General features: G+C 55.5%; 1 protein-coding gene across 6 annotated transcripts in view; it reads right to left on the bottom strand.

Annotated features, from left to right (window-relative positions):
- AFAP1 (actin filament associated protein 1) overlaps positions 1-12,335 on the bottom strand; it is a 149,523-nt gene that overhangs the window by 7,388 nt on the left and 129,800 nt on the right. For 5 of the 6 annotated variants that reach the window (XM_026485913.4, XM_026485914.4, XM_026485915.4 and 2 more), the window contains 3 exons: positions 6,884-6,998; positions 3,319-3,483; positions 1,480-1,670 (listed from right to left, as the gene is read on the bottom strand). In XM_026485913.4, the coding sequence (XP_026341698.1) occupies positions 1,480-1,670; positions 3,319-3,483; positions 6,884-6,998 (471 nt within the window). Of the gene's footprint in view, positions 1-1,479; positions 1,671-3,318; positions 3,484-6,883; positions 6,999-9,060; positions 9,316-12,335 lie in introns of all 6 variants that reach the window. The other variant, XM_026485916.4, reaches the window with a different exon arrangement.

Genomic DNA, 12,335 nt, shown 5'->3' with positions numbered 1-12,335 from the left:
CTGACAACTATTTCCAGAAGTTTAATTTGGAAGGGGAGGGGTGAAAGGAGGGTGGCTGCAGGGGAGTGGGGGTGGGGCCAGAGCCCAGAAAATGTGTGAGGGCTCCGAAGGAAGGGAGTGGGGAGGAGAGCCTGGGACAGCAGGAGAGACCCCCAGGGGGTGGTGCGGCCACCCCTGCAGGAGGCCAGGGCCCGTGGGGTCCACAAGCCGAGTGTCTCAGTATGACGCCCACCTCTAGTTACAGCTGACCTCACTGTGCCCGGTCCTGTTCAAGCAGGATGCGGAGACACCAGGGTCCCAGCCCTTGCATGCCAGCTCCCAGCACACCTGCCCTCCCTGCGCCTTGATCTCACGGCAGGAATCCACCTGGACGTACACGTAACCTGCGGCCTCCTCCCTTGCCGGAACAAAGGCTCCATGGGGTGCCCTGTGCCCGGAGAGCGCCCGGCACCCCGCAGGTGCACAGCCTGGGTATGTATTCATAATTTGTTGAGCAATGAACGAATGAATACCCAAACCAACAAACACATAATGAGCCCACACTGTCTGTGGCCAGGCACTGCGCCATGAGCTCTTACAGATGCGGCAATGTCATCCCCATTTTGCGGGTGACAAGGCAAGGCCTCGAGAAGGGAGGTGACCCCAAGCCCTGCCTCTCTGACCCCCGAGCCTGTTTTCCTACAAGCTGCGGCTGGAGGAAGAGGTGCGTGGTTGGGGTTCCGGTTCTGGCGCTGAGAGCACCTGCCTTGCTTGCTGGACCCAGCTCTGCCAGGCCAGGGCCAACTTCTCAACGTCCAGGGGTGGCTGGCGGACAGGGGCGGGGACTGGAGTTTCAGGGAGGGACAGGTGTAAGGTGGGCGGTGGGATTTTGGGGAGGTGGGGGTGGGGAGCTGCAGGCCTCCGAGACGGAGCCTGTGACCAGGGCTGCCCAGGAGGCTGCCTGAGCCTGGGCAGCTTCACGTCACTTCTCTGGGCCTCTGCTGCCTGGTTTGTGAGATGGAAGCGATGACATGTGACTCCCCAGGGACCCGATGGCATTGCCAGGAGAAAAGGACAGCAGTATCCTCCCAGTGACCGTCAGTCTAACGAGAGTGAACGGTAAGTCGCCGAACATGGTAATTCGTTTTGGAACGTGATTCGCACTCGTTCCGTGAGAAGTGAGGGGGAGGCCGTGTTTCCTGCCTGTGCCTCCCGGCACCTGGCAGGGTTCCCGAGACGTGCTGCATGTCTCCATAAAACCAGCTACATCGGAGTAAGGTCTCTAACTAATGAACTGGAATCGAATTAGGACACGGTTCAAAAGAGATAAGAGCTGAGCCTCTGATCATCGGATGGGAGGAGGGAAGGGAAACGGGCTCGTGTGCCCAGCATCTTTCCACGGAGAGAAGCAAACACGGCGTCGGCGGCTCGGAACACAGCCGAGAACGCGTCCGAGGCCGATGCGCGGCTGTGTGTGTGCCGGGCGGGTGCAGACCTTACCTGCGGGCTGGACGTCCCCGACCTGGGCTCGATGGCCAGCCCCAGGGTGACCCCGCCGGCCAGGGCCTTCTTCAGGCTCTCCGTGACGTCCGTCAGCTCCAGCTCCAGGTTGACGCGCTCCGCCTCCTTCAGCTTACACTCCTCCTCCAGGCTCTTTAGCTTGTCTTCCAGAACCACCCGGGTCTTCCTGCCTGAAACCCCACAGACACACTGTCGCTACAGCCACGGGCGAGGGGCCCAGGGGACGGAGGACACGCACTGGGCCCCTCACAGGACCCCTGTGGACTCTCTGGCCTGAGTGGCCCTGAGCTGAGCCCTTCTACAGAACTCAAGTTCGGCCGTTCTGCAAAAGAGCCGAGGCCGTTTCTGACCACTCCGCTGTCCCGCAGCTGGAAGACCGACCTGGAAGCCGGAGCTCTTGATTCTCATAAATCCCAGACTTCAAGGCCCGGGGCTCAGCAGGCTCCGCAGGGGCCTACAGAGGTGCCGCGGACTCGGGAAGTCTGGCTGCTTTCCTGTTCTGGGGGTTCTGCCTGCTATCCTGCGTCCTCTCTCCTGCCTGTGGGGTCGACTACTGTAAGCCTGACCTCCTCAGACCAGGCACCCGAGGCTTCACGGTGCACTCGCTCGATTCCTTTATCTGACACGTGTTTGGGTGACGCAAGGAGGCAGTTCGCGTACCCACTGCACAAGCAGGAAAGCGGATTCCAAGGGGTCGCCTGACTTTGGTGCGTGGCCCCGGCCTCCAACGCTCGCGGCGTGGGAGCCGGTCTCGTGGCTCTGCACCATGGCTCTCCTGCAGACCTGAAGCAGCAGAAGGAAGAAACCCTCCTTCTGCCTTGTTGGCCTGGGAGCTCCTCCCAGGGTCTCTGACCCAGCATTTGGTCCCCCTCCCCCGCAGGTGGCCGGAGGCCACGTCCTGTCCCTCCTACGGGTTCTCTCCCACCCGCTCAGCCTGTACCTAACCACCCAGACTTCAAACTGCGAGAGCGCCTCCTGTCATAGAAGTCACTGAGGCCCTGGGTCCGGAGGGCTGCAAGCGCTGACAGCCTGTTCCGGTGCGGGTGTGCCAACTCCTGCCTGCAGGAGAGCCGCAGGAGAGCAGGGCTCTCCCCTCTGGACCTTCCTGGTCCTCTGCGCCCCTCGAGGCCGCCTAGTCCAAGCCTGAAGAGCGGGTCTCGCCCCAGGATGAGAGCCAGTCTTGAGCCGAGGTGACGATGTTAGCAGGTCCATCCCCAGAACCAGGAGCCACACCCCAGCTCCCGCCAGCAAGAACTAACACCTGAGTCAGAGACGCCCTCCGGTCCCGACTCGGCTCTCCGGTGGCTGCCTTGGGTCCGACTTCCCCTTGGAGAGTGTCTCTGCTAACCTGGCCTGTGTCCCCACTCCCATCCAAGAATTCAGACACTGTCCCTTCTCGGGACACGGAGGGCCCCTTCCATCGCTGCAGAGACCTCTTACCTGGGCTCCTGCATCTTACGGTCCCTGTGGAATGTTCCCCTGCAACAACCCCCAGCTGCTTCATCAGACACATGACCAGACGCTCCTGAGCATCTGTGCGCCAACACCCGAGGCAGGGATGGCTCCCAGCACCGCCGGCCCCCATGAGCAGGCAGGCTGAGGGGCCGTCCCAGCCTCCTCTTGCCTGTTCCACGGTCTCCCCTCTGCAGCACCTGCCTCGGGCTTACCCCCAGTGCTTCCAAACGACAAGCAGCACCGCACGGGGAGGTACGGTCTTACTAAGGTGAGACCCCGTGGGCAGAACGGGAGGAAATCGAGGCTCTAACCCAAGGAGGTGCCCAGGCCAGCTGGAACCGCAGACCCCCTCGCCCCCCATACCAGCGTTCACTTCGATGGCGGCCCTCAGGTCTCTCCTCTCTTTCCGGAGCTGGGCCAGCCTGTTCCGTAGGGTCTCCTTCCGCTTCAGCAGCTCCTCTTCTTTGCTCTGCAACCGCTTGGCATCGGCTTCGACCCGGTTTTTGCCATATTTGTACTGGTCAGCATCTTACAGAAAAAAAAAAAGCAGCAAAAGAAAATTAGGTTTAACCAAACGGATAACAGGGTAATTCATAAAACCTGTTTAAAATCAGCCAACACAGGAAAAGAAACTCTAATCTGGTTATTTCGCTAGTTTGGTAAGAAAAAGAATGGGACCAGTTTGAACGAAGTAGAAAGGTGAGTAGTTCAAATTTCCCAATACAGGTAAGAAAATGAGAATAGAGTATGAGGACGTCCCTTGCCTCCCTGTCCTTGGAGGCGGTAAGGCTGGGAAGAGCACCCTGTCATGACATCGAGGGTCACCCCTGGGTTTGTGCACTTCTCTGTTATTGTTCAGAACCCCTGAGCCCGGCGCCTGTGCTGTCTGGCCGTCTGGTGACCGGATGGCAGCTCTGTCCCCTGGGCCGCGGTCGGTGCCCGGCCTGGAGCGAGCGTGCGGGCCTCCGCTGAGTGAGCGAGTGAAGAACGGAGACTCAGGGAGTCCTTGCAGAGTGGCGTCCGGGCCCGACCGGCTGGTTAGAGCCCCAGCTCGCCGCATCGGCCGCGTGACCCGCAGCAAGGCCCCTCGCCTCTCTGTGCCTCAGTTCCCTCGTCTGTGACGTGGTCATTCTCAGGGCGTTTACAAGGGTCAACATAATGTTTACGAAGCACTCGGAACAGGCAAGATGGGCACGACGCCAGTGCTCATTAAATAACAGAATGAGTGAAGAATAAAGAGGGAACAAGTCTTCGGGAAACCGTCTGAGATTTGGCCAGTGTCACACTACTAATTAATGTCCTTAAAATGCCTACCCCAAGCTCCTCTCCTCTAATTATGTTGGCCTTTTGATAATACTAAGTCAGAAGGCCCCTCTCTGGACAAATACCGTGAGGAGATGATGATGTCACAGGCGTGATGGAGGGCCACCAACTTCGGAGCTCCCACTGCCTCCCACACCTGGTTACCCCTTGGGGGCCTCCTGCACGTCACCCTCCCCCACAGCTTCACGCCCCACAGCACACCCCACAGCACTGCCGTCGCTGGCCTGCGTCTGTGCTGCTCCACTGGACACGCAGTGACTTCTGGGCAGCAGCGTGGGGTGACGGTTCCCAGCGGAGGCGTGGGCCAGAGAGGTAGCTGTGATGCTGGGCCGTCAGCTGACCTCCCTGAGCCTCAGCTTCACCCTCTATAAAGCAGAAGTGGGAAGGCCTACCTTGGGGTTTAAAAAAAACGTGATATTTGTACCTAAAACCCATCTCACGAAAGCCTGTGATGCCTGGGGCAGGGTGGACACTCCCTGGCAGCTCTAGTAATTGTCAGGGACAGCTGAGTCCCCGGAGCCCTGTCCACGCAGAGACCATGCCAACCACCTCTGGCACCTGTCCTAGGTGCTGAAGTCACTGAATCCCACAGCACAAACGGTCACGATCGCGATGCCACTCTGTGTTTCCGACGGCAGGTGCAAAATCGTCCGTCCCCAGTACACTTCCCCGAAAAGCAAATAGGAAATGCACACACAGATATGATATTAAAAAATGCCAGCACGTGGATAACAAAAGCAACAATCTGAAACAAAAGCACTGCTGTTCGTGGCCAGGGTAAGAGTATGTTCCACAAAGTCCAAAACCTGCTCACTTCTTTCTGATGGGAGATGCTTTCCCACAAACCTGTATGTAATAACCTATAAATACCCACATCTTTTGGTCCCCACGCAGCAAAGCCCATCCAGTCTACAAGGCAACTGGCTGTATTCAGCAGAAACACAGAATGCAATTATTTTTCTCTTTTGTCACGATTAGATGTCACCAAAGTTAATAAAGATTCCCCACAGAAGGTCTCATAAAATAAAGGAATAAATCACCTAGGAAATGAAATGAGCACAGGCACTGGGAGAAGAGCTATCGAGACGAGATCCCACGAGGCTCGGGCTCTGCACAGGAGAGCTTTCGGGCACAAGCTATTCCCTTCCCCCAACCGCCCCTCCCCGAATGCACCGCACTAAAATTTTAAGTGACTATCAATATACCCAACTGCATTAGAGAAATAAGATTTGCCAGAAAGATAAGGTCAAAATAAGTCAGCATAATAAAACTGTGACCCAGCTGGCTCCTGACCTGTCTGCTTGAAATGCACGTTTGAGGACGAGGGAAGTGTAGACAAGCGGAGGGACAGAATGCAAGTTCCCTCGGAGCAGAAGCCCAAGGCTCGTCCGTGCACGTGGCCGAAGAAAAGGCCGGCCTCTCCCTCCCCATGTGCTCTCAAACTCTGGACGCCCATAACGGTGCCAGCGGGTCAGGAAGTCAGAGATGGTGACTTCAGTGCGGCCAGCTGGCCGGCCTCATCTTCACTGACACAGACACTGGTCGACTAGTGAGCGGAGCCAGATTCAGAAAGTGTAGACACGACCTCCCAAGCGATCCTGTCAAACCCATCACTGGTGTCTAACTCACGTCCTCCTCCCAACCCGCTTCAGAGCTCCCGAGCCTCGTAAACGCCTGCCGATCTGCCTGTGCACTTCCCCGCGAGCCCAAAGCAGCCGGATGCCAACTGCCCCAGCGGCAAGCAGAGGGCCACATGGAAGCTAAGTGCCGCCCAGCTGGCCGAATGACCGGGGCCACCACCACCAGGGCTGAAGCCAACACGTCTACACACGCAGTGTCGTCCCTTCAGACAGATCCATCTGCAGGGGAGGGAGGGCACGGGGCACTCGCTCGGGTGGGCCGAGTCCCTCCCTTGCATCCTGCTGCTTCTCTGCTCAGATTTGGGGCGTGAAGCCTGGTCATCGCTCTGGTTTTGTCACCGGCCAGCTGTGAGGCGTTGGGGGGGGCCCCTTGGTCTCAGAGAGGATTTCTGCCCTTGCACAAGGGGCCAGGGTAACACCTACCTGATGATGAGGCTGGGAGAAGGAACGGGAGACTGTCCACATCAGCTCGCAGACCGCAAGGCGCAGCAGGAATGCGCACCCCTTATCGGTCCTTACGTTGCTCTCCTGCTTGGGAGCCCGTGTGGCACCTCGATTCCTTCAGTCCCAGAAACCACAGCAGCCACTTGTCTACATCTCCCACACAGGGAGCTGAGCTTAGAGTGTTTACACGGCTTGACCGAAGTCACTAAGTCACCAACAGATCGGGGACACAAGCCGAGGTCTCCTGCACCTACGACCGCCTCCTCCTTAAACACGTGTAACCACTGCCACACTTAGCAGACCAGCTTTATACAAGGGGCCTAAAAGCTGGGTTAAAAACCATCACCGTTCTTCCATCCGGCAAGGAGGGAGGGTGACAATGAAGAGAGTCTCTTCTCGCCAGCTGAACCCCACACCTGGCATCTCTACCTGCACAGGTGAGGAGAAAGCATGGCTCTGACGGCCCCAATTCTGCAAACCGCACCTGGAACTAGAACCAAGAAACTGAACGATGAACTTACTTGAGGATGTCCGCTTCACGCTGGCTGTGGAATCTGCCTTTTTCTGCTGGCTACTTACAGTCTTCCCTTTTCCCGTAACCCCACTGGAGGCTACTGGCGGCTTTTTACTCTTCAGCTGTTGAAATAAACACGTAAGAACATTTTAAAAACCAACAATAATTAAAAAAAAACCAAACCCTTTCTTTTTCTCAGTAAATTGTCTCAGTCCCTGAATCTTTCATATAACCTAGCACACACAGGAAAAATGAAGGGAGTAGAACACCCTTCTGGTGTCCAAACACTGAGCTGCCGTGCTTCTCCTGCGCTGGCTAAGCGGCTCTGGAACTGAGGTCCATGGCAAGTGAGGAACTTGGACGTCTCCCGTCGGGATGCAGTAAAGGTCACAGAGATTTCTATCGGGAGATCATAAATGCCCGTCAAGAAACTGGCACAGGCAGTTGGGTATCCAAGGAGCATTTGGTTGAGATTAGTAAAAGTCTATGTTTTTAAACACAAACAGCTTTTCTTTCCAGGGGATGCTCTTTAGGGAGCGGCACGGCTGAGTACCAGATTCCGGCTTGAGCGGCTCTGCCGCTGACCGGCGTCCTCACGGGACAGCTAACCACCTTCTGACTCACTGATGGCTCAGAGGATGGAGGCAAGGGGAGCACACAGGACCAGGATGGACCTGAAGTGGCCACAGGTTCTTTAAACACATGCGACAGCCCCTGGCCTCCGCCCCTCTGCCCCCCGCCGCAAGCCGCCAACTGCGCTGTGCACCCTGGCTGGGCCATCAGTCTGCTCGGGGGCGGATGCTGGTTGCTGCTGCTGTACGCCTCGCTCTGGGGAGACGACCTCGCTTCGGATTCTGGCTCCATGATTTGGACACGCTGAGCAAGTTGTTAAAACTTTCTGAGCTTCATTTGCTCATTAAAAAAATAAATAAAGATAACTGAATCCTCCCTAGAACATTCCTAAAAGAGGTCAGGTGACACGCCAGGCAGGTGCACAGCACGTGGCATACTGTAGGTGCTCAATAATTGGAAGCTGTCTCTATTAAACAACAGCTGGCCTATCAGAATGACCAAGCGAGCACAGGAAACGAAGGGCACTAAAATTCAACGTACAAACATGCTCCTACTGGCAATAGTAACAGTGAATAAGAACAAGCACATGGAAATGACGCATCAGGTCATTTCAGACTAATCTGGGGACAACCCGAGCACGAGGCGGTGTACTTCATCCCGCGGTTTCTACCCCACAGAACCTCACTGCCAACGAAACAGTAAGTATGTACACAGATACATGTCCACTCGGTGACTCTTCAGAGAGCTGAGCTGCTGGGGTTAAAAATCAGAAAAACACAAATCCTGCACAGATTTGGTGGCGTTGATGCATTGGGGAGAGCTGCCCTAAGCCACCTCTGCGTGAAAGGCCAGGACCCTACCAGCACTTGGTGTTTCCTAAAATCACCCAAGAAATGGGTCGAGTGCACCCGTCTGCTTCTGTTTGCAGAGTATTCTCTTGCTGTGGCGCCTGGATCTGTGTGCAAAGCACACTACCTTCGGGGGGAATGCGTGAACACGCAAGATTAGCATTGGCACCGCAACGTCATTGTTTGCCGTAACTGGGGGTACGGAGCAGACGGCAGCTCAACGCCAAGGGTCTTTATCATCAGTCGTAATCCCAAATCCTCATTACCATACACTCGGTTTTAGGCATTCCACTTCCAGACTCATTACAGAAAAACCCTGTTGTACCCTGAAAATCCTGCTTAGCGTTTCAAGATCGAAAGCAATTACTACCTGGAGTCCAGCGTTCCTCGTATACCTGTGATGGAAACATTAAAAATGCTTGCAGTGCAAGAATCTTCTGGAAAGTCTTACTGTCCCTGTCCTTTTAAAGATCTTTGGCTTCAGTCAACGTAATGCACAAAACTCACTGGGGAATTTTGCAAGAATAGAAAGAGAGCCAGATTTAGGCCAAGAAATACGGTGCCTTAGCGACGAGCTAGTTAGGAGCCCTCCATCAGCTCTGGGGCAGCCCAACGTTGATTGCATTTGCAAATTCTATTCTGGCTGAGGCCCAAATCCCACCTCACCCTTGATGAGTCTCATCTGCTGCGGGCTGGAGACTACCCCCTGCGGGAGGACCGTGATTCAGACAATTCTAGAACAGGATGGAAGGAGATGCTGTACCTGAGAGCTGAGCCCGAGAGACGCCCTCCCCAGAGAAGAGGGGTTAGTGGGAGGCAGACTGCAGGAGGAAGGGTATTTGTAATGGTTACAGGACAGTTTGTCGGGAGACGGCCTAGAAGCCTTTCTGTCAGCAGGCGGGTAGCGCGCAAAGATTTTCGGAGACGGCAAGTTATCGTACAGGACCGCGTTATCGTAAAGCACCTCTTCTCCCAGGCCCCGGGCACAGGAAGCAGGAGGGCCGTCTTCGGGGTCCCACTGCAACACACAGCTTTGTCGTTAGTGCCCTTGGCCACAGAAAGCATAGCAGAGATTTTAGCATAGTGAGACATTAGTAGTACCCCCAGAACACAGACACGTACCCCACACGGTTACCGATAGAACACACACACGTGAGTGGACAACATTTCTACTTCGAGAGACATCAGGAAAGGTTTCTTTTTTCCTTGAATCATTCCAAGGGTAACTGGCTTATGAAATTTTTTTGTTCTGTTTTTTTAATGCAGAGAAAAAAGAATAACTGGTTTGACATTTTGTTCTTTAAAGAACCAGATTTTGGAAGTTCTAATCCCGAGAGCAGAGGCCTGCCAGCCTGGGGGCCCCAAGACCTGGAGCTCTGGCTGTCCCCAGAAAGGACCTTGCGATCCCAGCAAAGCACTTTCATTCATAGTCATGACTACGCCCTGGACGTTGTTTAAAGCACTTCACAGTTGTTGACCCATAGAATTCCCACGGGAATCTCAAGACGCAGGAGGAAACTGAGGCAGAGCAGGGCTCCTAACCTCCCGGCTGTAGCCTCCCCCAGGGAGAAAGTGCCTCCTGACCCTCCCATCCATCATGCAGGCACCGGGGACTTAGGTGGCACGGGTGGCTGTCAGCCTGCACCCGGGGCCACGCTCTTATGCCTGAAGAAACACAGTGACCAAAACACAGCCTGTTGAAAGAAAGAAATGCAATCATCGTAAAAAAGGGGATGTTTCGGCATATAACTGATATAATGGCATCGTCTCAGCAGACAACCTTTTCACAAAGGACTAAAATAGCTACAAGCCACTTCGCAACATGGACATTAAAGCGTAAATGAAAACCTAAACTTAACAACCACAGCCAGAGCCCTTTCCATTTTAAAGGTCTTTATAAATTGCTTTGCATTTACAAAAAAAAGAGAGAAATATTAATTCCTATGTTATGCTCATTTTACCCTATTTTTATATCCTTCTGGCAGCGTCTCCTTCTGCCAGACTGTAATTACAGCCTTTTGTTACAAAAATAGGAGCAGTCTGAAATCTCACGTGAGGAGCACTTCCGTCCCTTTGCAGCAACTTTGAGGTGTCTATTTTTGTGATGCGGGGACCCTCGTGCCATCTAAACACAGAGGCCCACGTGCACAAGCCCAGACGGGATGGCTCCACGAGGATGGCCTGCAACAGCTGTCCAGGGTGGTTTAAGTGCCCAGGATGGACAAAAACCTCCCAGATACCAGAGGACCAAGCCACATGGAGCACTTAGAAAACATAGAGGTTTCTAGATTAAGAGCACATCAGGAGGTCCTCTGGGAGACTCACTTCAATCTGGTGCGGGCATTGGGGGGTCCCTGGGGATGACTGAAGTCGATACGCTGCTGAAATGTCAGGTGTGGGCTCAGAAAGTACCAGCTTCATGACACCAAGAAAGGAGGCCTGGCAAAGGAGGAGCTGCCTGGTGATGGAGCCCGGTGTGCACGGGCCCAGTGGAAGGAGAGCCTGAGCTTCAAGGAAGCCCCCACTAAGCCAGCAGGCCGCAAACACTGTGCATAGGACCTCGCTTGTTCCACGCCGCCATCCATGTACAGGAACAATTGCTAACAATTGCTAAATGCAAAGCCCTTCCAGAATGGCGGAGTTTTATCTCTGAGACAGGGGACGCTGTGCGTGCACTGAAGAAGCTCATTCCGGGGGACAGCCTGAACCCGCATGACCCACACCTAAGGGCACGGCGGCGGGGGGGCGGGGGGTAGCGCCCGTGCAGGTCCGGGGCTTGTCCAGGCGCTCAGCCCGCCCTGCGGCTTGTGTGTGGAAGCTAAGGAAGGAGGGAGAAAACCCTTTCAGGAAAAGGGGCATACGGGGCCTTCAGGTAGGAAGGTCCGGACACAGGTTTGTGTGTTGTCTGTCCAGTGCGGTTGGCGGCCGAGGCCGAGGGCCCAGAGCAGCAGACCGCTCCGTGGGGATGAGTTTGGTGGCTGGGCCTACAATGAGGGCGCCTGCTCCAGAGGAGCTGGTGGTCGCCCAGAACCAACAGCAGCCAGGACAGCCAGGGACCACCTGGATGGGCTCACTCCTGGGAGGACGCACAGAGACGACTCGAGATCCCACTCTCACGGAGGTCACCATGCGGCCTTCCGTAAGTGGGTGTGCTCAGGGGAGGAGGGCTGGGGCTATCATGGCACGGGAGCCCCTCAGACTCTGGAGACCCTGGTGGGAAGGGTGGAGGTGCGGATGGGGGCCAGGAGCTCGCGTTTTCTCACTGGGGCAGGACTCATCCCCAGCCCTGACCACCTCGGCCACAGACAGGAGACCATCTGGGGGACTTGTAGCCAGGGCAGGGCTGTGCAGTGGCTCTGCTCCTACCCCACACCCACATCCCAGCACGGCCCCTAATGTTCATGTGAGCCTGCCAGGTCCGGTCCTCACTCTGCTCTACCTCCCCTCCCCCCGCACTTGCAGCCCTGCTGGACCAGAAGGCCATTATCCCTAGTGCAGAGCCCGGGTGCTGGGGGATGTGCAGAAAATCGGGAAGGAGGGAGAGAGGGTAGGCAGGCCTCTAGCAAGGAGCCTGTGAACAAATCCCTGCAGGAACCCCAGGGCAGGCCCAAGGGGGTGGAAGGAGAAGGATACCCATGACAAGATGTCCAAGACCCTGGGGACACATGACATACAGTATGTGGTAACTGGCTGGCCACCTCTGACCCAGACCACAGAAACCTTTTCAGTCTGCTTCTATTTCTGACTCCGGGAGTCCTTGCTTGACCCCCACACTTCCCTCAAGAAGGCCGTGGTCCCCCGGTTCCTGCCTCGGGCAGGTGTGGATTTTATGACCACGGAAAACAGGGAGCTGATTGGGGACATCCATCAAAGTACTGAGAAAAGAATGGGTGAGCAAAACAGCAAGAAAAAAAATCTAACATACTTTCCAAGTTTGAAAAAAAAAAACCCAACAATCACCACATTCTCTGCCAACCTTTGAAACAGATCTTGACAGATGCCCACTTTAAGCCCACCTAATACCGGGGGACCAATGGG

Source organism: Ursus arctos, unplaced genomic scaffold (genome assembly GCF_023065955.2).
Source record: "Ursus arctos isolate Adak ecotype North America unplaced genomic scaffold, UrsArc2.0 scaffold_9, whole genome shotgun sequence".
NCBI classification, from domain to species: Eukaryota; Metazoa; Chordata; class Mammalia; order Carnivora; family Ursidae; genus Ursus; species Ursus arctos.
The sequence above is the reverse complement of the archived record's forward strand: the minus strand, read 5'-3'. Positions and strand labels throughout refer to the sequence as shown.